Here is a 25,295-nt window from a genome sequence, read left to right on the forward strand (position 1 = left end):
TTTTCACTGATGAGATCTAAGGATGAGCAGTGCAATGATTAGAAGCATAAGCCATTTCCATACAACAAAAGATTAACCGGCATCACGCAGGAGAAAAGACAAATACGCGGCATGAAAATAATCCAAAAATAAGGGAAAGCACAGCGATACTGAACAAGAACTTTTAGCTGGAAATACTTTTTTGTACACAATCAAATTACTTGCAGGCCTCTGCTGCAGCACAGGAGGGAAGTAGATTCAGTTCGGGGTACCGAGGAATTTTTCAACCCAGTGTTTATTTCAAGACCCTGACTGCTCAGACCTCACCAAGCATGCGGGAAATCCAGTTGCATAGCCATCCTTCCTTGGATCTTTAATTATTGACATAGCTCAGACACGAGAGCTTGAAAAAGGCAGCCACAAAAGCCAGTAATCACCAAGTTACCCTCAGCTCGTTAGGGGTTCTTCTCTTGCGCTCCCCCTGCTCCTTCCCCCCCCCCCCCCCCCCCCGCCCCCCGAACATTTTCAAGATACTAGGTCTTTTTCCAAATAATAGTTTTGGAAGTTTTAGGGAAAGTTTTTCGGAGGAGTTAAAACAGATCCCTCCTCCCTCGGTATGCCTACTGGTTCCTGGAAGTCAATCGTCAAGAAGCACGGTCTGGTCCCTGGGCCAGGCACCGGTATGGGCGGGCTATCACAGCGGCCGGGGCCTCACCCTGCTAAGCGTCAGGGAGAAACGCTGTTTATGGCAAGACGAAGCCATCCTCCAGTTAAAAGTTTAACACTGCCTGCCACAAACGCACAGGTTTACCTACAGCACCTGGCAACCAAAGCAATACCATTACTTATCAACGCGGTGCAGGAGAATTTTGCCATCGGTCTCACGAGGATAAAGCTGGCAACTGAAGAAAGTACCAGTTATTCCATACAACCATCCATTAAAAAATCTGGACATACCAACTTCAGCCACAGCTATTTCCTGGTCTAACTCGAAGGAAAAAGTGGTTTCTCAGACACCCATGTGTGGCAGAAATCACACGCTGCCTCAGGACCAGCGCACGGCGCTCTGGCTGACATTTACACGTCCGGACAACGAACCAAAAGCACAAAGCGTCCAGGAAAAGACTCGCAAAGCTACGGGATGCTGCAGCTTGATTATAAACATCCCTTTGACGTCCATTACTAACAAGCGATACCCAGATCAGCAACGCACAGGACAGCTGCGCTCGCGGAGTCGGAGCAGACGCGTTCCGGCCGTGCTGGGCCAGGCCCGCTGCCCCGGGCGGGCGACAGGCCGCCCTCCGCTCCTCTCCCTCCACGCTTCACACGCTCATTCTAACACAAGTTTTAAATAAACAACGCAACTAATCGTGGTGCGCCGCATTTTAACTTAAGTGCTGCTTAACATTTTATGTGCAAACGCATTCACTAATGAAAGCCCCAACCTAGGGTCCTTATTCAGCTTTTTTGTTTGGAAAAGCATGTAAATACATCATAGAATCACAGAATGCTTTGGGTTGGACGGGACCTTTAGAGCCCACCCAGCCCAGCCCCTGCAGTGCCAGGGACAGCTTTAACCAGCCCAGGGTGCTCACAGCCCCGTCCAACCTGGCCTGGGATGTTCCCAGGGATGGGGCCTCCACTGCCTCTCTGGGCAACCTGTGCCAGTGCCTCACCACCCTCAGTGTCAAAAATTTCTTCCTTATACCCAGTCTAAATCTATTCTTCTTGAGTTTAAAGCCATTACTCCTTGTCCTGTCCCAACAGGCCTTGCTAAAAGCTTGCCCCCCCCTTCCTGCAGCCCCTCTCAGCACTGCCAGGCCGCACTCAGGCCTCCCCGCAGCCCCCTCCTCTCCAGGCTGAGCACCCCCAGCCCCCCCAGCCTGGCCCCGCAGCAGAGGGGTTCCATCCTTTAAGTGTTTCTCTAAATACGGAAGCAGTTAAGCGAATGCCTAATTAGGTCCCTTGTTTGGGACCTCACCCATTAGCCGTTACTGTTTCTAAGATTATTAATTACACTGCAGCTGTACCAGGAAGCCCGTTCCGGTGGGCACCTTAAAGGGGCCTTTAAAAACGCAGCTCGAGAGGCTTAGGCACGCTCTCCACGCGCGAGACGTGGCTGGGCGTGCGGCACGTTGACTGGCAGGTCGTACGCAAGCAACGGGGACCATTTACAAGAGCTTGATAAAAACCAGCCCGGCAGCACCAGCACGTGTCTATTGTCAGCGCTGCAAAGATTAATTCAGTATCATTTCTGGTCCACGTTAAGAGAGAACTGAGGCTGGTGGGAAGATAGGTGGCTATCTGGTGAGACAAGATATGTAGGATTTCACCTCATGGCCTGCAGAGCGCCCTTGGAAAGAGTGAACGCACAGGGAAGAACTGCGAAATCGTTCCCTTTATTTTCAGGGAATCGCCACGAGGAGAAAGAGCTATCGTGTTTAGGTCCAATTGCCTTATGCATCGTAACACCGCCTTCACGCGTAAACAGCCGTGAATCATTTCTGATTCTCAAATTGCACACAGAAGCTTCAACCCAAATCACATTCCAGACAAATGCTTAACTGATTTCTGTGTTCTGAGGGGTTTTTCCTACTGTTCTGTTCTTTCCAGCAATCATACGACTGCACCGACAAGGAGGACAAGATGGCCTTTCTCCTATGTTACAATTTTTTCCTCTCCTAACATTTTAGCGATTTGTAATTTCCATTTCCCTATTTCAAATGTAGTTAGTTTGTTCAGAGCTGTAAAAAGCCAATCTTTCCTCTTAAGAGACTTTATCTTTCTTAAAGAATGAAGTTCGAATTGAAAAAAAAAAAAAAAAAGAGAGAGACCTTAAAAGTGAAAAGTAGTATTTGCTGTATTCTAAATACAAGCCAGATGTGGAAGCACACATCTCCAAATTAAACATTTACTGGGTTGGCAGCAATGGAATTTTCTTCTCACGCATGCAAACGTCACGTCTGAACGTACTCTCCTTTCTACCTACGCGTCTATCTGCCACGTGCTCTCCGTTGCCTTGCATACCTAAGCGGCGGTTAAGAATTATCCTCTGGACTTCTGCGCTGCCGCTCCTCCTCTCGGCACAACAGCATCACTTCATCTCCAAAAGATTTGAAGACTTGCAACGAAAAATCCTGGATGCCGAACATGAGACAGCAACATGCTTACGTAGGAAGCTAACGGGTGACTGACTAGACTCTAAGTATTATTGAAAGCAACAATAGTGTAGGTACTGAAAATCTTCAAAAACCAGGCCACGCTATTTTTGAGTTAGGACACTAAGTCTCCTATTTGGTGAATACCATTATACAAGGAAAGGACTCTGGACTCACAGATAAACGGCGAGCAGAATGTTCTTCCCCCCGCATATGGCTAGAGAAGGCTCCAGCCGACGTGCCTGGAGCGACAGCAGCCTTCGCTGGCTTCGCTCTCATCCGGGCTCCCCGGTTTCACACCCTTTGCCCACCCATTTCCCCAGAGTCTCAACAGCAACTGCCTTAGTATTATTGGGATGTTGGCCAACAAACACAGAACATCATCGTAACCAAAAACCCAGATGGTTTTGTAAACATTAAGTATGATGACAAACAACTGAAAAAAACCAGTATCTACCTCTTGTGAACTATAAAACAAGGTATTGTCCTCATCAAACTGTTTGAAAACAGTATCTCTAAGAGATCCAGTGAAATTTACTCTATCAGTCAGGGCAAAGTCCGTATGAAATTGCAATGTTTGAGAGAGGTATTTTTCTCTCAACCCTGAATTCTTTCAGACTGTAATATTACTAGCAGTACGGTCATCCCTCCAAATTAGGGGGTGGAGTCTGTCTAATCCTCTCCAAGATTAGAGATTGCACATGTTGGAAACTCCGCATGTTTTCACTTTTTCCCTGAAGTTAAGTTCAGACTTAACTTGTGGTCTATATCCATAGCATCCGATCGTTAGAGACACTAATGAGTTTCTGATTTGCAGGCATTCAACACTACTGAGGAGCCGACTTCTCCCACATGGGCTGGGGTAGCTGGAGAGCGACACGACAGACGGACGATGACTGGGGTCTGCAGGTGCACACCAAGGGCGAGTTACCAAAGGGTTTCCCTTTCAGAGCCAACAGAAGTCAACACGCCTCCAGGGCAACTGGAGAAATGGCTGACTGTGGGTCTTTCAACGCAAGGACAATCTCCTGTTATATTTGGAAAAAACCCTCTCCTGATCAACAAAACGGTAAACACCAAAACAAATACAGCCAGTTTTCCTCCAACGCCCCTTCAACATGGTGCTCTCCGAAAGCTGGAAGGAGATCCATAGTAGCAGGTGTCATCAAGTACAGGCTCACGCTGCCTGCTGTAGGTGACCTGCTCCTACCGCTACCTGCTGTAATCAATGAATTGACAGGCAGCCACGGAGCATGCCCTGTCTGGGGACAAACGCTTTCCAGAGGCTTCGGGCTGGATCCTGGGATTACCACAACCCCTGCATGTGGGTTGCTGCTGACAGGGCACAGCTGGGGCGCAGCTGCAGTTCCCTTCGGCTCCCGCCGCCTGCTCCTCGAGGGAGAAGAAGTTCTCCGCGCGTCTTCTGCCTGGCACAGCGGGACTGCCCGTGCTGCAAAGTGTGAAAATGCTACTGCTTCCCTCGCGGCTCTCACCTGGGTAAGCGGGGTAGGAGCAGCACTCTTCCGTGAATTGCTCTCAAATCCGCAGGGTACGGTGTACAGCAGGGAAGGGAGAAGTTGCCTCACGCCCCACGCTCGGGAACGTGTTTCTGGCCATGATTTGGCCTACAGGTCTTTACAGATTAACAGATGGTATCTTAGAATATACCTGACAATAAAACGGGAGGGAATTCCAACCCCAGTTAATGAATGACTGCCAAATGCTGCGCCCACTTGCAGCCAAAACAGATCGCAGCTGAACTACAAGAGGAGAATGCCAGAAGCTGATGGGACAGTTCTTGCCAGTAACAGAAGAACGACACGCTGTGTCTGAAAGCACCGGTGCGTCATGATGCACCGCAGTCGCAGAGGAGGCGTATCGCCACAAAGCCCCGAATGCTGGGCCTCCCACGCTCAGACGGATGCGTGCCAGGGCCAAAACCAAATGAGTTTCACTGCTGATAAGTAAGCCATTTCAGACCATTAGTTCCGGGGAAAACCTAGGACCCGTGTTCTACAGTAAATGGCTCCTTACCCGGCTCTGTTCTGGAAAAGAATGCGCGCGCTACGTTAGAAGAAATGAAAACACTGCAACCGCGAGCCGAGCGTGAGGATAAACCACTACAGTGTACGGTATCAAAAATACAGTATCTATCACGCTGCCACACTAATGAAAAACCAGGGCAGGAGTTCACACAAAACTGAAATAGTACAATTCTAATCCAAGACGTTTGTGTCATCCTCATTCACTAGGCGAGACGCTCAAAGCGGCTGGTCAGACAGAAGGGAGCCCAGACTTTGTCTTTTGCTGTGCTTCTTCATTCAGAGAACTTTTTGGGATGGTTCCATAGAGTGAACATTCTCCATTTTCTTTGAACAAATTGTATTACACTTGTTTCTCATCAGATTACATAAATTAGCTGAGAGTGAATGGATTCAATTACAGTCCAGATTCCAGACCTCTTAAGAACTTACTGCCTGACACATTTCTTTCATTTAATAAACTGGAACCAAATGAGGATTATATCATATAAATAATACTCCCTCCATAGGGCAATGCAATAAAATGGCAAAAATACTCAGAGGAACCACGTAGATCAAATACAAGAGCCTCTGATATTACCCTCCGGGTTTAAAGTATGAACATCACATCAACTTAATTGTACAGTATTTTTACTTTGTATTGTGAACAAGAATCTGAATCAGAGGGTACTTAAGACCAACTTTAATATCTTCTGACAGCCTCAGACAGCTAAGGAAAAAATGCGTTGCAGCAAAGTATGAATTCCCATTTTTAAAAGATAATTTGATAGCTCTGCACAAGACTAACCTCTCCCGCTAAATCCAACATTTACAATCTCCCAAGGGACTAAGAGTAAATACGACCAAAAGCAAGGGCTTCGTAAAGCTCTGAGCGAGGCAGTTTCCCAAACCGGTTTGTTCTTTAAGCAGGCGACATTTTGGAACAACTTGAATCAATATGACGACTTCTAGGAACAACCGCTTTTGACAGAAATACTCACCCAGTCTTTCAGCCTGAGAAGCGGATACACCATCTCTAGTCGGACGTTTTTATAACTGCTGAAAAGCGTAAGTATCCAGGGAAGAAAAATGCGATAAGAAGACTTAGATTCGGAGCTTGACAGGAGACTCAAAGCTGAAGGCACAAAATTATACACGCAGTCAACTTATCCCCCTTCACAAACAGCGTTCTTGACACATTTTGAAGAAGCTGGGTAGAAAACAAAGCGGCAGAGGAACAACACTGCCAAGATGAGGGATGATCATTAACTGTACAATCACCTGTAAGAAAATTCTTTCTAGATCACTGAAGAATGGCTGAAGACAGTTTTGATGACAGCCTATGTCATTGCAACTTGTCTACTCCTAAAATTTTATTTAACCTGGCACACAACTACAAATACAAGATCCAGCAGGTGAAGTTCAAATTTAAGACTCCAACCAAGAAACAGGATGTTTTCATCTACCAACAAAAAGGTTTTCAGGGGACATGGTAACTTGTTTGCCAACGAGAATCTTTAAATCAGTACAGTACTAGCCAAGTCTGTCTTCCTGGGCTTCTTCATACCTGTCCAACCATCTGTCCAACAACATTCTCAAGGTTAACCATGAGACACACGGTGAGAATGAAATGCGCTGCTCTGAAGACACCTAACTGGTGCAAAACGGGGCGCTCGAGAACTCCAGTGGACCACGGGATGCATAAACGCAGTTAGAAATTTTCCGTGACACGACCGGGCTTTCACGGAAAGCCTATTTGGACACCTGCCGCATCAAGAACTGCATCATTTAACCATAAAGTGAAGTATTTTTCTTTAGCCGGTGTACCATGCAGCAAGACTTCAGTACATATAGTTTTATATATATTCATATATATGGATATGAACCTCATTAACTACAGTGCATACATTCGTACATACATATAAATAAAACAACCTAGCCTTCTTGGCACTGAGTATGCTTTATCCAAACTGCCCTTTACGTTCAGCTAGAAAGTCCGAATGCAGTTTTGAATGGGTTATGTTCTAGTTATAAAACTCCATATATACAAGTAATGTTCTACCCCCCTCTCCCCCCCTTTTTTTTTTTCTTTTTAAACAAAGATATAAAATGAAATATCCCCTGAAGCTATATTCTACCATCAGAAGGAATGAACATACTGAGCTGTGCATGAAGTTTGCAGTGTACCCTAGTTTTGATGCAAGGGAAGGAAAAAGAAGTTGAAGCGTTCATTAAATGAGACTTTTTCAACTCAGAACAACCAGCACTAAGCACACCTACTGGATGCAACAGTGACATTTCTTATTGGAGATGACAACAATGATTTAAAAGGGTTATTTATGAGTCACTAATAAAATCCTAATATGTGGAAAGGACATAATATGCAAAGCGGGCACAATGTTATGGTCACTCCCGTTCCTAATTCAGTCACAAACAGCAACTGTGTTTTCATCGCTGTGATTTAAAATCATAAAATCAGGATTTTTGCTTCCCATCTCAGGTAGCGCTGAGATTTCGGTATCTCTGCCTCATTACTGACATCTGCTGTACCGTGAACGAACAACACAAAACCTTCACCAGCCAACTTGTCCCCTCCAACACTCATTCCTGCTTTCTCGCTCCATAACACATAATGGGAATTTGACTGAACAGTATTTGCAGCGATTTGCATTACAGAAAACCACTTTCAGAAAACAGACAAAAATGCATTAACTCCTATGTACGGGACGCCTTTTTACCAGGACACGGTAACTACGCATGACACTGCAGCTAGTCGTTGACAGTTCTTACCTTCTAACATGCGGGAAGAGAAGACTCCCGTCATGATTCACAAGACCAGCCCACTGAAATTTTTACCATCTCTTTCTCCATGCCAACAGCACCTGCCTGGCATATCGCATACCGCTTCAACGCTAAGCACGGTCCCAAGCCTCAGTCAGACCGCAAGCGTTGCTGCGCCAAGCTTCTTCAACTTGGCCTTCGCCGACAGAAGCGCACAAGCTTCTCTCGTACGTGTATCTCCGGGCACTCAGGTGCAGAATTTATTTTCAGGAAAACACACTCCTCGGCGGAAAAGCTCAGCGATGATGTTTCTCGTCAGTCACAGTTAGTAACACACCATCTTATCTGCCACCAGAAGACCTCTGCGGGCAGCCCGCTTTCAAAGCAAAGTATGCTGCCCCTGGACTCTGCGGAGAGCGGGCAAAGCTGGAGATGTTCTGGCAATAGCTGACCGCAGCTATGTGACCTGTAGCATCTCCAGAAGCATGCTCTTACTGATCAAAGCATGTCGTCATTTACAAACTCCTCAGGGTAACGAAAGATGCAGAGACAGGCGATGGTTGTAATGTCCTGGTTAAATTTTATGCTCTGGACTAAATAAATCTGACAGGGACTCTTCTTCGAGCCGTTCTCCACAACTAATTCGGATCCACGGTGTTTGCCTTTCCGTGAAAAACACTTTTATAAGCTATCTTCCAACTCAAAAGCATTTAAATCTTTCTCTATATATTGCCTAAATGCAAATAAATGAAAACAAAGTCAAAATAAATACCTCAGATCAGTGTTCCGAGGGAAAAGTCTTTTCTTCCCGCTGAAGTAGACTTCAAAATCATCTGTTGTCAGTCTGTGTGCGTAGTCAATGTACGCAGACACCTCCTGGCGACGAGAATTTCGGTCACGAATGAAGATTATGGACTGGAAAACACAAAGGCATCCGCAAATGAAAAACAGAAACATACACGCGTGCACTGACTTCCGTATAAAAACATATTTAGAGAGTATATAAACATTTTCAACTTCACCTGAGCCAGGCTTCTGTTAGGAGTTAAGACACTTAAATTACGGCATATTACAGCATATTCTTAACACAAGCTTGGCAGCATTGCAGTAGAAATAAATATAAGCGCAGTGTCACGCAACGCGCCCTCACGTATTCCCCACGTGTCCTGCTGCCGCTTCAGAAGGGTTTTCCCACAGGTCCCGGGCCGTATCTGCCAGCCTCATGCACACAATCCTAAAGCAGTCTAATGCCATCGGACACCTATTTTTAAGCAAGGGTGGTTTGCTTTGGCCATTCTACAACGCCACTGTCCAGGCACTAATTACCGGACCGAAGTAGGAAGGGTGAGAATGTTATTTCATTTGGGGTGCACCTCTACAGCCAAAGCAAAACTTACTCAATATTCACAGCAGATTTTTAGCTTTTCAGAAAGATGTCATGTCGGGCTGGAAGCTGGTTACCATACGCCCCTCTGTTCTGTGCTACGACCAGAGAACAGAGCAGGCTTCGCCAGCCCTCTCTCTTGCAAGACAACCCCTGCACTGTTTCATTCCTAACAGCTAATGAGTTCCAGAGCAGAAATCTGATAATTTAAATACAAGCAAACAAACAGCAAAACAAAAGCTGTGCCTAGAAATAAAGCTAACTAAAGCAGGGTGGGCTACAAGTAGGAGAACAAATTACCTATGTGGCTGCTGCCATGTGTCAGAGCTGAACCGAAGGTGGCATTGAGGCACCCGGAGGACAGCGGCACATTCAGCAGCCCTTCTGGCTGCAGGAGATTACTTTCTGCCTTAGGGTGGTAACACGTGGAAAGAACATCTCTGCTCCTGCCGAGATGCACGTCGCGGACAAAGGCGCCGGCGGGATGGCTTTCGATGCCACTTGCTGCTGGGAAACCCCGTTTCCCATTTACTCTCTACTCCCTTCTCTGTTCCTTTACCTTTTATGTGCTTTATTGTGCCACTGAACAGAGAACAGGTCGGTAGACAGCAATTCTTTTTCACACACTACCGCAACACAAAAAGCAAAAAGAACCGGTCGGATGAGTGTGGACTTGCAAGACAAAAGGGTTCCTGCATCCTGGGATCCACATAAGAAAAACTAAACAGTGACCGTAGAGGCTATTAGGTGGGTGAGGTGTAACAGCATTTGTTAGCTCTACGCGTTTGTTTTTACTCAACTGAAATCAAGTGATACGTCTTTTTAGAATGTGGGGGAAATGGAAACAATACCACATGGAACTCTTTCAAAAAAGATTTTTTACTTTAACAGCAGCAGACTTCTAGAGTGTAATGGTTTATCTGGCAAGACTTTTTTATACTTGAGACATGTTTCCTCTTCCAATTTCACATTTAATTCCATCAAAACATGTGTTGCTCATTTTGCAGTTTTGTAGCATCGACGTCGTGGATAGGAAGAGCCAGAAGAATCTCCTGCGATACATCTCACCATCTTGAAACACCTCTCTTCCCTATCCCAGCACCCCCCCTTTCGAACGACTGATTTATGCGTCTGCAGGGCCAGGTGAGGGCGGATATGACGCAATGAGAAAAATACGACTGTCCCCAGCACGTGGCAAGGCAACCGCACGCTGCACCCACGCTTAGATACGAGACCAGGTGTGTGTCACGCATCTGAAAAAGGGATTCGTCATCCTTCGGAAAAGCTACTTTTAAATGAACGCCTTGACTTGCGCAGTATAAACTGATCATTTAAAAAAGCTGGCAGATGTTACAGTATTATTTGCAATGTTAAGCAGAGGGCTAGCTTTCATGGCTCTTTGGCTTATAAAATTAATCTCCTAAAATCACGTTCACCTATTATCGGCTATAAATCAACACGGAACTACAAGCAAGCATAGAGACGACCATGAAAACTGCTTTACGAACACTAAGACAGCAAACAGTATAACTAACAAAAAAAAAAAAAACAACCTACCTTAAAGGTACACTTTTGAGGCCGCCTCCTCAAAACTAAAGGCCCTTGATCCTTCTCATCTGTCAACACCGCTTCTCTTCTTCCCTCATCCGTGATTAATTTCTAACCACCTATAAGCATTCATTCACTAAACTATGCATCAGCTAGAATTTTGTTAAGTTATTCTAAACGTTTTAATTGCATCGCACCTTTTTTCCCCTGAGAACACTTGTACAAATTTCCACTCTTTCCTCCCAAAAAGATAAAGCTCCTGACTGAAAAGTAACTGAAAGAGAGAATAAAAATACCATAAAACCCACAAACAGGAAAATCTTCTCCTAAAAGTCTCTTCATTACTCTTCCAATTCCTCTCTAACACAACAAATCCTATTAAGCACAGAGTTTGTGCTTCACATCCATCTGCCAGTTTTCAGGAACTTACTATATAGTGAAAAGTGAAAAAACTTTCATTGAAGATGGGGTTTGAAAGGTATGCTTACATACAGCTTTTGGGTCTAACAACTGAATCTATTTACAACTGGGGTAAACTGACTTAGAACTACTACAATTTGGAGCAAATCAGAAGAGAACAGAACAGAATAGTGCATTTTGAAGGAACCTACAATGATCATCTAGCAACACGGAGTTCCTTTTCCCTCTTTTCTGGTCAGACGCTAGAGCAGGGAGATGCGCTATTTCTGGGGTATAAACATAAATCTCTCCATATATTTACATTTATTTATTTATCATATATTTATATAAATACAAATCTCTCCATGGGGGAGAGGCTGAGGCAGTAGGTCAAGTTCAAGATCAGGAAACAGTCATGTAGAACACCATAGGATCCTACGTTTCCCTGCTTATCTTTCTTGCTTCCATCTCCAGTGATATGGGTTTACAGCAGACAGATATTGTGGGATGCCAATGCTCTGATTATTCCAAAACCATTTGCATCTACCAGCTTCCTATAGACAAAAGCAGAACATTTATAAGGAGCTGCACTTGGCTATGCTAAATACAGGAGCACTTTCTTCAGGATCATAAGTATGGGATCCTTGGAAAAGACTAATACCAACCTGTCATACTTCAAACCGGATTAAAGAAACCCAACAAACCTTTGCAAATGACCAATTTATGCAGACATTGACTGATCTTCTTAACTACATGGAATATTTGTACAATTCCATTGCCATCACTTTTGCCTTGTAATGCACAACCCTGCCAGAGCATTCCAGTAAGTGTGTTTCTCCCACCCAGAGATCATCAAAATCAGCTAAAAATTTGCGCTGACTTGCCCCAACCCAAAATCAGGTCCTATGCTATCAGGTAGAAACATTGGAAGTAGGCTAGTTACATGGGGACAAACATAGAGAGAAGATCAACTTCTGAGTACTTCCAGCACACGTAGAAACTTAAAGCACTAAGGCATTTGATTTTGAGTTTGATGCCTGTATTTCCCCCGCCCCACCCGCCCAAATACTAGAGGTTCAGTTAATTTGCATAATATTTGGGGAATTTTTCTGGACCAAACCTAAAATACAAAATTTTTTCAAGTTGTACACTGTGGTACCCACTGCTTCTTATAAATCCATATACCAACCAATACTTTATGTACTGCCTGGGCCTGCTCGTTCATGGCACACACCCCATCGATCATGAAGATCCACTCCAGCCTCCTGCACGCACTTCTAATTTGAACAGCAACCTGAGGGCTGTTTCATCCAGCTCATTCAAAGCAATGAAACACAAGTGTGTGATCTTTGTGTAGTGCTCCAAATCCATGAAAGAAAAAAAGGAAAGCCAGAAAAGCTGTTCAGGCAGGAAAAATACAAACACAGCTTTCCTTTGGCCATCATTTGTAAACACTGCGGACTTGATTCTCACGTACATTAATGCCATTATATACAGTTGAGGGAGTATAAAAGGATTTTAGAAGTAGTAAAAATTACATTTACCTCCTGCTTACAGCTTACTTATACATCACTAACATTAGGCTGGGTACGAGTCTGGCCCATAACTGGACTGATTTGGGTCATTGGGTTTTGAAGCATGTTCTTCCAAAGCTACTAAAATCATCCGCCTACAAGGCAGCATTGTGCAACCATGTAGGCCTTCCACCTTTATCTTTAAGAAAAACAAACTATTCTGTGCACAATTTCCACATGGTATCTGAGAAAACACTGTCTACGTTGGGGCTTAGTTCCATTGGTGAACTTCTAAGTTGTAACAAAAAACCCAAACGCCACCTGCCAATGATTCACTCCTATGTATGTTACTTTACGCATTGAAACATGTTTCCTAAAACGGGTTTTGATTCCCAATAAGACCTTACCACAGACACCTAAATGCCAGGACTTGTCCATCCTTTGGGATATATTCGTATGCATCGTGAGACAGGTTCAACATTCATCAAAGACAGAAGACCTGCTTCTGCTGACACCGGCGAGCGCTCAGACTTGCCGGCTTGGAGGAGAATTTGTTTGCATTTTTTCCTATTTTGTTAACGTTACCAGGAAGAATTACGTTCCTCACATTAAGCTAAATCTGGCTCTCGGAAATACTCCACACCTGAAGGATCATTTCTCTAGAGCACTAGGGTGGAACCAAGGGACCTGCCAAACACATCACTCCTCCATGTCCCACTCTTCTCTTGGAGGAACTGGTATGAGTATCTGTCCTGCACTGCTGTACTGTGGGGTTAGTCCGACCTGTGATCTTAGGCTGCTGCTGAGTAATCCTGCTTATGAAGGAAAAGTTACTGATATAGATAAGCCTTCCGAGAGACACCTCAAATCTGTGATAATCACCCGCATACCAGAAGGCTGTCTTCATTTTTTTCATAAGGTGATGCTGCAAATGAGCTCTCCAAAGCTCAGGTCTTTTTTCTATGCTAGCAAAGCATACAGTGAGGGCTAACATCGTTTGTAAGACCAATTAATATACCTGGGAGGTGGAAAAAACAACAGGTTCTTAATTAGGGATTAAAAGGTATGGGTGTCCCTTATCTTACAAAAACTTTTAGCTTCCCGAAACCCTTGCCCTTCCTCTGTCCTTGGAACAGAACGTTGCTACTCTGAAAAAAAAACACTTTAACAGGGGCTGTTCCTTCGGCACCTCCCCAGCACAGTCTGCGGGCACGTCCTACACACTAAAAAATTACAGCCATTTTTTAACCGCATCCAAGGGCTTTGCCGGACTGGGACCTACGAGATGGTGAATGAACCGGAGCGTGCCACGATTCGGCTTTCTTTCAAAGCATGGCAACGCAGACGTGTTCAAGTGCGGTGTACCTGAGGAGGGAGAATATATGGGAACAGAGAGAGACCAGCCCGGCTGTCTGGTGAAACAGCCTCGTAATGCGAGCCCTTTAATGGCATGCCAAACTGAAAGTGGATGACAGGCAAGTAAAGACAGACAATATTTAAGAGTCAATTGCTAATTTGCTGAGGAAACTCTTTTCATGTGGACAATATCACAGGTGGGGACCCAGGGGAACGAGCACAATTAGGCTGAAAGGGACAGGCGTAAAATACATTACCAGTTGAAATATATTTTTAATGAGTAGCAATTTATTTTTGTTGCTTAGCATTTGGCCTTACTTGCCACCTGCAGATCACGTTACGTCTAATAGAAATACCAGCGGGCAACAGTAGTCAGAGCAAGGACCTCACCTCTGTATCTTTAAAACAGATGCTAGTACCGTTTCTGCTTTGCAAGTAGGAAAAAATTGCTGACCTGTTCTTCTGGCTAGCTGGGAGTGAAAACAGCATAAAACATAGGCTTACAGGTTGGGATTTTACCTTCTGCACAATTTGGTTTTGGGCGAAGGGGGCGGGATACAGCAGAAATATGTCGTCCTTTTACCGGAGAGACTGCACCACCACTAAAGCAAGCCTAGAACGGGCTCTGCGCACATTCCCAGATTTTTGTCTGGAAATACCATCCTCTTATTTATGCTAACTTTGAAACATTTCTAAAACTTGTAATATGTCTGAAATCACTTCAGTTTCCTTCTCCTATGCTCAAACATGCCAAGCAGGCTTTAGGAAAACACGCATCTTTTACCTGCCTATTACTGTACAAAAGAAGAAAACCCAAGGACTTTCAGAGTAAGCACAAGATCACAGCAGCCTTTACTCTGCTTTCTTCTCATCTATCCAAAATAAGCAGGATGTGGTCTAAAGGTAAATGCAAATAAAAACAAAACAAAACAAAAAAACCCAAAAACCACAAAACAAAAAGAACAACATAAAAAGAGAAAAGAAGAGATCCTTCCACATGCTCGCACAAATATAAAATTTATGTTTGCCTTGGTTTTTTTTTTCCCCCCTCACTTCAAGTATCTTCAAGCTCTGACCATACGAGTTGGATATCCTCTCTATGCGCTTTCCCTGTTTGGCACCTAAATGCCGGATCCCAGCCCCAGAGAGCGCTGCCTGGTGCTAACGTGGGACACCAGAGCATGCAGAAGTACTCTCGGGTATTTTATTTAGTTAGCAGAAACAGAGAGACAAAAACTGTGCCGTAATATTAAGCAATACGTGCTGTACCTTGTACCAAACGGTAAAACTCTTCTGTGGTTCACAGAGAGCTGGTTCATGCTGGTGTTGCAGACCGCGCAGCTGCTGAAATTACTACTCCAGGCCCGACACCGCGGTTGTCAGGTAAGGTACAGCTTTCCCTGGGATAAGCAGCAGACTGCTGTGCTGAAGGACTTCAGGCTTTCATTGGTGACTGTCTGTATTCTGCGCATTTATTATGAGCTCGGCCAAGGCCATCAGATGCGGCGTTCAGGGGACATTTTTGAGGCAGAGGCAACTCAGAAAGATCCCGAGAGCGGGGCTGCGCTCACCGGCCAGGTACTCAAGTCTGGATTCAACTCCAGCTCTGCTGCACACAGCCTGTACCTTCCCCCCCTGCCAAGACCTTTGCAGTTTGAGGATGTTAAGAAAAGCAGCCTGCTTATTACAATAATTTAAATAGGCAACTGAGATACGGAAAAGGTGTTTCTCTGCCACCAGGGCCAAATTCTTTGAGAAGTCGACTGTCAGTGTGCATTATTTTCATCCGTCCAGCCAGGCACCTTTGCATTTACGCCCCGAGAGCAGCGCCTGACTGTTCAGACTGCAGAGCCTTTGCACCAACAGGTAGGTACCACCCTGTCTTGCCGAACTTTGGCCGCCGGCCAGTACAGCTGCGCCGCAGAACAGCCGGAGGAAGCGCGGCTGAGCTGCAGCACTGCCTGCGGTGACGGTCCTCGGGGCTGGCCACGCGGGACCGCTCGGCAGCAGCGGCTGGAGTGCGAGTCATAGAATCGTTTAGGTTGGAAAAGCCCTTTAAGATCATCCAGCCCAACCATTAACCTACACTACCAAGTCCACACTAAACCAATCAAGGGTAGACCAGACTGAACCATGTCCCAAAGTGCCACCTCTGCCCATTTTTTTGAACGCTTCCAGGGATGGCGACTCCCCCACCTCGCTGGGCAGCCTGTTCCAATGCTTGACTACCCTCTCCATGAAGAAATTTTTCCTGACATCCAATCTAAAAGTCACGGGTCCGCAACAGGGTTTGCCTTGTCTAACAGCTCCCTGTGCTCCCCTGGCGTGGTTCTGGGCACGTTTCAGAAACGCAGGCACCGAGACGCGTACACGCACAATAACCTAACCAAGCTTTTTTGAACCTGGAAAGCAGAGTTTGTGGGAAAGAATGGCTGGCCAAGAAGCAGATGTTCTAGCTTTCAACTCTTCAGGGGAAGAAAAAAAAAAAAAAAAAAAAAGAGAGAAAAGAAAAAGAAAAAATATATGGTTACCCTTCAGAAGAAGAAATGTTTGCTATGTATGTGAAACATGTGCTTCCCAGTCTCTTACTGTTAAGTGTTCAGCAGCTGCTCCAACTGGAAGAAGCTCTGTGGACTGTGAATTTGCTTATCTATGTAAACAGGGTGTTGCCTCAGTTTGAAAACAATATTCTGGCTGAGAACAGCCTGCTGAGAGTGTGAGTTTAGATTAATTCTGTTAGCATTAAAATAAAGGAGCTTATTAAAAACAGAAATGCACACAGAACCTAAAATTTGCTCAGACATAAAAAGTCGGCGTTAGCAGCGAGAAGGTAGCTGCAGCCTTTCGGTTTGGCTAACAGGGAACAAGGCACGTCTTCCTGACAGAGGAGGATTCGCTCTCCAGGTCAATGAGGGCTGGTTACTGCAGGTAATGCTCTGAGCAGAATGAAGAGACACAATGAGGAAAGAAGGAGACATATAAAGGTAGTTGTCCGTACGTAAGAAAAGCGGTGGGGCGGGGAGTGGGGGGCAAAGAAGACAAGGAAAACAACCAGAAACAAGAAAGAAAAGGAAAAAAAACCAAAAGAAAAGCCAGTGCAGGACCCCACACCCCACCAGAATTTAAGTGTAGGACTGGGGAGAGGGGGGATTGCTTATTATGACCTATCAAAAAAGAGACCTGCAGATGCTTCCTGAAACCTTTTTGGGAGGCAATCTTTTCTTCAAAGCTACTGAAAAACTACAAGCCTTTTAGTAAATTCAGAAACAAAAAGGCAAACCCCAACGCCAACTCAGTACATGAAGAGAGAAAGCTGAGCGAAGAACACCCAAGACCGCCCAGAAGAGCTGCCATCCCAGGCTGCTTACGCTCTCCCCCATGAACAAAATCTTTCTGAACCACATTCTCCACAAAGGTGCTGGCTGAGCGAGTGAGTCCGCTGAGCCTCTCGGTGCCCCACAGCAGGGCATCGTGTATCACCACACCGTGCCTACCACGACCCCACAGCAGGCAAAATGAAAAGCAGGGGTTTCCTAGCTGCTCAGGATGACACTTTATGCCTGCTACAGAAACAGAGTTCCTGTGCGCTTCTTCCAAATCCCTCTGCCAAGCCCCAGTGTACAATTTTTCCGTGGCGTCCAGCTGAGAGGCAGGATGAAGGATTTAGGGGATGTGGGGCCATCGCAGCTCCCTGTCATGGGGAGACCGGGGAAAAAAGCACAGGCTGAGTACGTACTCCAATGCTGCAGCCACGGATGGCCTCGCACAGAAAAAGTCTGGGAAGAGAGACTTTAAAGCACAGGGTAAACTTCACAAAAAGGATCCTTCGTCGAACAAAGCCTTCTGTAACATTTCATTCTTTTAAAATAGCATCCTTGGAAATTATTTTTGGTAAGAAACTGCCTTGCAGGTAAGTCCCTAGTGAAATCTACTGAAATTCCTGGATGGTTTCACCATTTTCTCAGTATTTGCCCCATTCCTGAGCTCTGTTTGAGCTCTGCTTCTATTAAACATTCACCAGTTCTTCTTTTCCTCAGCTAAATAACTTTTTTTTTGGCATTTCAGTGCCAACACTAGTTTAGCACTGAAACAAACCAGAAGGAAAAAAGCACCACTAACTTCTCCTCTCATTTCACTTCAAATACATCAGCTCAGAATGTGTTTGATAGCCACATATTTTACCGTCAGTACTAAGTCACTGATTCTTCTAAGTCAACAAAAATACACACACATACATTCCGAATCATCAGTACAGCTGATGCTTTAGCATAATAGTAACTTCAATATGGAACTTCAAGCACCCCCAATAGACAGAAGTAGTCTCAACTCAAGAATGACTGGAAGGGAAGCTGACTGACTACTATCTTCCAAGTTCTGTTGAGGACATGTGAGAAAAAGCGTCCTTATTCCTGTGCCTGAAAGAAACCCAGACAGAAGCCCTCCCGAACACACAGTGACAGCAGCCAGTCACTAAAACCCACTAACCGGACCGCTGCGGCCCCCGCCGCGCGGCAGCGGCGAGGGGCAGGAGGAGAGGTTGTTATTAGGACACAAGGTCAGGGCAGGAGCCTGTCAAAAGCCACAGCAAGAGCTAGACAGGCTGCGACAACCCCATTACGCACAAGCAACAGGCTTGCCCAGGGCCCCTGGGCCACTTGGTTTTGACACTGAGGCCAATTTCTGCAGCTTGTAACTAAATAACACCAGCTGAGTCTGGCTGAAGGAGGCAGGAAAGGCATCTTCCCTGGATCAAGACTACCGTGGGCCAGGTGACGCATTCACTTACACCAGAGAAATGATCTTTCTCTGTACCCTGTCTACATAAAAACCCAGAGAACTGTATGGTAACAATAACTGCATCCTACCAAGTCTTTACAAGGTCCATTTCTGCAGTCCATCCCTAACAAGGACACACGAAGGCAAAACAGCACTTATTAAAGGGGATTTGCTGGCTGATGGTAAAGGCAACGCTCTGATCCTGGGAAAGCTCTGTCCTTGGCTGACAAAAACAGAAAACTAGCAGACTGAAGCCCATCAAAATCTGTTCCTGTCCCTGAAGGGACTAACAACAGAGATGTGGGAAAATACAGAACAGGGCAGGTGCGTAACGCTGCTTCCCCAACGCAGCATCCTGAACCCCACTGACCTGCAGCTCAAGCATTTCCTAAACCAGGGGTTTTTAAAGCTAGGCTATCAGGTTTTTTGATTAACTCTTCCCTCTGAGCTAAAGAACGTGTTGCGGGTCAGACAGCAGAAGCGATTGCAAGTGTAGCCGAACGCACGGTCAGTTCTGGGTTTGCAAAAGGAATCACAGGTTGGCCACTCACCCATGGCACCGTAGGAAATGAACGTGCAGAGAGAAACATAGAAATTCAAGTCACTTTCCTAGCTGGTTCACTGAAAACATACATTTCTATTTATCCTGCTAAAACATATAAAAGCTGTATAATTATCAGACAGGTAAACCATTAGATATACTAGCAAAAGATTTCAGCCTGGAAAGTATGTGAGACGAAACGCAGCCTTTTTTTCCAAGACTCTCAACTTTCAAATGTCCACAAATATTGCTTAAGGGTTTTGGGGTGGGTGTGGGGGTGTGGGGTTTGGTTTTTCTTTTTTTTTTTTTTTTCAGCTCGCTCTCCTGTACCTGCTCCATCAGAAGGGCATCCGTGTATTTTCCCTGGCAAACACTTAATTTATGAATAAATAAGTAGCGAGGCAAGAGCAACTAGAATAATAAGGGTATGCCTTAAAGTCAGTGAAAGGGACTGCTCAAAGCCTGCCCAAATATTGTACCAACTGGATTTCCAGGGGCGAGCCTGCCCCCGAGACAAGAGCAGCACTGCACAGAGGGCTCCTGTATTCACATCATGGTCATCCTTGGTCTTCCTCTGATGGAAAATAAAAAAATAAGAAAAACCAAACAAAACATCTATTTTCTATTAATTGGCCAAGAAACCTTTCGGGGCCCCGGACCTGTGCCGCTTCACGCTCTCTCGGGCCGCGTGTGCCTGGGCGGGCACCCAGCCGGGAGCGGTCCCCCCGCAGTGCCCGGCCCGCGCGCCCCGCGGGACGAACAATCCCCCAGTGTTCGGCGCGCCGCAGGTGCCTCGGGGTGTCAGCTGCCTGCTATTTATTAAGGGTTTGCTGTGTACAGGGAGGCAGGCCAGGCCATCACTAACAACTCTGTGCAAATGGGTCGGGGAAAGGAAAATAAAGCCTGTGCAGCGGGAACCTTCAGGGGCTGGCGTTTTGCTGGCAAAGCCTGGCCCCGTTCCTCTTTAGGTGCTACTTAAAAATTGCTACTTGTTTGACTTGGAAGCCACTTCACATAGCTGGGGCTGCGCGAGACATGCGTCGCAGGGAAACCAGCTGGAGGCAGGTGTGCTGCTTTTTTATTTCAAGTCGTACCAGAGGAACACTTCCTCTGCCCAGTTCTGAGGGGTGTTCTTTTTAGAAGTCTGTTTATATAATTTGTTTTCCAGTGGAGAAAAAACACTGTAAAAATAGCAAAGGATTCATTTGCATGTCTTTGAACTTGGGGGGTTTGTTTTGGTTTTTTGTTTTCGTTTTCTTTCGACAGAAAAGAGAAAAGACTTCTTACAATTACGCACAAAAACGTAAGCAAATAACTTTCCAAACTGCAAATCTTCTCCTATTTTCCACTGACCTATGAGTAAAACATGATCCGCGCCCCCGCTTCGGTGCCGATAATGGTTGCAGAACCTCCTGCAGCTACATTTTTTCTTGGGGGGATTATAAAACGGGACTCACGTGTAGCTTTGGGATTAGACGAAAAGCTCAACTTCAGCAAACCAGATGTCTCCAAAGCCGCTGTTTAAGACACGGCCAAGGGAGCGTGCTGGCAGTGCGAACAGAGCGCAGGCACGCTGGTCGCAGGCCTGGGGACTGCAGCTGAGGGAAGGTCACAGAGACAGGCTGTCAAAAACAGCCTGGGAAATTAAATGAGGAAAACAGATCTCCCTGCTTGCGCTGCTGGATGAGCACGGGCACCCCGGCCCTCCCCGAGTCGGGGCTTTGTCCCACAAGACGCGGGCTCCGTCTTGGTCAGCGAATCTACAGAACTCAGCATTATTTTGTTCTCAACAGACACAACCTGTGCTCGCCCCAGGATGTCCCACTGCCTTGGCGAACGGGATGTTTTGACAACCTACAGCTCCAATCACTGCGGCGAACCGCAGGGCCAGGGCTACGCTGGACTCTTCCGCTCTTTGGCAACAACCCCCCGAGCGATTTACATTAAGAGACTCTGTTATCTAGGCAAGTCCTCCCCTAAGGAGATACATATACACAATGCTCTGATACCAGAAAGTCCTTATTTTGTACAAGACTACCTAGCTACGTGGGAATCGACGAACACCTTAAAAAAAAAGCAACAAGTTGCATGGAATTTCACAGCCTTCCTCTCAAACGGCAAGGACTGAAATGAATACGTCACCCCCTGCGCGCTGGGGTCGCCTTTACTTCCATAATAACAACTTCAAGGCTGCGATCCTGCTGACACAAGCAAGCATTTGCTTTTCTGAAGCCTCCTCCCCTTACTAACCCTTGGCCTTTTGGGCAGCTGGAAAACTAGCTGTGTTTGGCAGGTGCAGAGGGGCTGCCCGGTGCTAACATCTACAGCCGCTCTCTTCTCCAAAAGGAGCGGAACGAGCTCTCTCCTGAATTTATTCACACCAAGGTACAAATGGGCACAGTTTACTAAAACTGATGAAGTGTCACTTGATGCCAGTTCTGATGAAACCGAGGAGAGACAAGAAAGGCAAAGGAGAGAGCAAGCAGACATCAAAAACCACAGGAGGAACATACTCCGGTACAAAACCCAAGAGGGCTGAACTCCAAGTACGATGACGGCGGCTTCTAGTAGCTGCTGTGGGGTTCGCGAACATTTGCTACGCAATCACATACACACTTCAACTCTCCGTAAGTTATGAGACCTGAAGGACCACTGCAAAAATTCCTGCCAGATAGAATAAGCATTCGCTGATGGCTCAAGTTTTATACGATACGGTTAAAAACCAGCTTTACTGAGCTCAATCAAACCAAAACGAAGATCCCTGGCCCTAGAGAGCTGCGCAAAAGGTAAAAAGCAGCTCAAACGTCCAAAGTCCTCAAGCCTCCACAAACGGGAGGAGGGAAGGACCCCCAAAATGAACTAAAAGGAGAAGGACAGGGAAAAAAGTAAAAGCACAGCAGAAGTGTCTTGCTTTTAACGTATGAAAGTTTAGATGCTTTTGAGCATATAAAAGCATACTCTTTTTCCTGTCACCAGGCACAGAAGTCAGTTGAGCTGTTGATTTTGAAATCCTAATTAAAAGCAGGGTTTGATGTACATCTGCCTAACTCCACCTGATCTGCTCAGGGCACCAGACTTCTCAAAGGCACCTCTCCGATTCCGCTGAGTTTTCCCCGCGCTGCCGGCTGCGGAGCCCCGTCCCGCACACCCACATGCAGTGCCTCCCAGCCACGCCGCTTCTCCGAGAGAACAGCTTCCTCCTCTTCTATTTTTTTTTTTTTTTTTTTTTGGTAAGGAGTGACCTTTTAGAACAACCCACCTGTCTAAAGAACACTTTTTCCTGGTATTTGTCAAGGATATTTGAACAGATTTGACTGTAATGAATGTCATGGCTCCAACCGTTGAACTGAACTAGTCGTTCCCAGACTTTCTTTTTTTTCTTTTTTAAAATGCTGTTTACTGAAACATTCATAAAATTCACTTGGCAGCCTCAGGGCCTGAACCTCAGCTGTACACCCAGTGTGTGCTTAACACTGGCACTGCTGGAAGAGACCAGGGAGAATTTTTCACGTTTCCACAGGATCAGTCACAGATTCATTACTCCACTTCAAGGGAGGGGACGGCCAGGGTCCATGAGCTCGTGGTTCTGCACAGATGCGGAGCAGTGGTAGGCTCTGAAAGGACTCAGAAGTTTGCAGACTCTTCAGGGTAGGGAGCTTTTACTAACACCTATTGGTAAGTTGCAGAAGTTGTTCACGGATTTTTATTAAAATACCAAACCTATCTCCCAGAGAAATGGTACACTGAGCATCCAGCCTATTTTTCCTGCTGCTGCCCTTGGGTAGAGCAGCCTGATTCACCTCTGCTCTCAGTAATTGCTGACGTATTCTGAGGAAGGCATCTGCAAGCAAAGCTGGCTTTCAGGGAAGTTAGTTTCTCCCTTAGCATTCCTGCTAGTAAGATTTTCAGTTATGTAAAGCCTATATTTAAAAAATATACTTCAATTACTTTCAACACCGCTGAAATTCACCTGCTTCTGTCATGGGAGGAGAGACACCAACCCATCGGTCCAAACGAGCACTGGGAAACGGTGAAAAGGGAGAATCCCTTGCAGAGGGAGCAATCACAGTATGAATGATCAACAGAAAGAGAACACAGAACTAGGATTGAAAAAAGCAGCCTTAACTGACCAAACACCCCAAAAGCTCACGTTTAAAACAAAAACCAAGGGAAAAACCTGAACACACCTAATTGCTGACTTTGGAAAATGACGATCTGACTTCTTACTTGAACCTGCCCGAGTTGAACTCTGCAGATGCCCTTTACCACATAGGTAGCACAGCACGCGGCACTAACTATTTGGAAACTGGTATTAAAACCGCACCAGATGTACAAAAGTCTCTCGGCGTGCTTAACCCTTAGGTTAAGTCTTCATTTTGAGGTTGAACTGTTCCTTATCCGCTCACCTGTGGTATCTGTAAATACTACATACCATGAAAATTACATCACAAGCAAAACCTCATTCCCCAATCTTCTCCAGGTTTGATGCAAGGCTTGCGAGAAATCACCAGAAAGATTCCTTTCAGCTGTAGAAGCCAGGCCAAACTCAGACACTCAGAGCTCTTCGAGTCAAGTGCAGAAATGGCACCTCAGGAACTCCATTTTTACCCACCCTTGTGTTTTACACCTGTGGGGTTTTTGACAGAGGACTTAATTACTGTAGGAACAACAACTCATATATGGTGAAAGCAAACCAGGCTTCCTCACCGAGCACTTTCTGACCGGTGCAGGGCGATTACCTCCAGGGTAAACACACACTTGACTCCAGCCAGCGCGGCACATTCACGTGCACGGTTAACAAGGTCAGCCGAGGCGTGGCACAGTCACGCGAAGCAGGCAGGCTCCATAAAGGTGATAAATCCTTGGGAAATGTTAAGCACCAAATAGCAGCGGAGACTGGATCGATGCCTACACGCTGAAAACACGCTGCCGAGAGCGAGGTTAACTTACGGCAGGAGTGAAGCGGGTGCTGTTTGCACAAGCAATGGTTAATTTAAAAAAATGTCTCTGTGGCAAAAAAACTGAAGGGGCTGGCTAGCATAGCCTAACTTACAGAGGCTTCGGGGGCCGGGGAACGCTCTCGTTGGAGCAGCCCTTCCCTGTAGCCCTGCAGCAAGCGTCCCCGTTTCTCAGTCTGTGGATTTGTTTCACCAAACTCCCGCTCCAGCCCGGGCTGGTGCAAACGCCACGTCCCTCCCGCCACGCTCAGAAGAATGCCCGGCAAGCACATCTACCAGCAAAATCACAAGATAGAGATCCCTTCCCATGTAATTACAGGGCGGTGCCACCGTGCAAATGTCTTCATGCAAAGCTTTGCAGCCCACAATTAACCAGAAGAATCCGGCAGCAAATGTGGTTGAAAGGAAAAACAAAACAAAACAAAAAAGTTTACCCTAAATTTGACAGAACTGCCTATAAATAACTGTAGGGCCTTGTCAAGCACATCTTTGCTGTAATTTTGCCTAAAATATCATGTCAGTGGGATTTAGTCCCACTTGTATATTTTCTGTCAGAAAATGGGCTCGCTAGTACATCTTAAAGATGTCTCTCTGCTCTCTGCCTAGCATCTGGAAGGTATGCACGTGGATTTATAAGGCTTATGTGAAGTATAAGTCAGCGGTTAATCCATGTGATTGTAAATCATGTGACTATGTACTGTGACCACATTAAAACTCTGCCAAAAAAAAAAAAAAAAAAAAAAAGGAAAACTACAGCTAACCTGTAATTTTGGTTGACCGAATCAAGCCTGTTCCGTGGACTCACACGCATTCGGTCCCAGATCTGTCATACAGAGGAGACGCTTGACAGTCACGTCTTTAATGACTTACACGTGCAGCT

General features: G+C 45.8%; 1 protein-coding gene across 1 annotated transcript in view; it reads right to left on the minus strand.

Annotated features, from left to right (window-relative positions):
- The window catches only part of CFAP299 (cilia and flagella associated protein 299), a 222,647-nt gene that overhangs the window by 17,410 nt on the left and 179,942 nt on the right, over positions 1-25,295 (minus strand). The window contains 1 exon segment of the mRNA XM_075709379.1: positions 8,712-8,854. Within this exon segment, the coding sequence (XP_075565494.1) occupies positions 8,712-8,854 (143 nt within the window).

The sequence above is a fragment of the Pelecanus crispus genome, chromosome 4 (genome assembly GCF_030463565.1).
Source record: "Pelecanus crispus isolate bPelCri1 chromosome 4, bPelCri1.pri, whole genome shotgun sequence".
Lineage (NCBI taxonomy): Eukaryota > Metazoa > Chordata > Aves > Pelecaniformes > Pelecanidae > Pelecanus > Pelecanus crispus.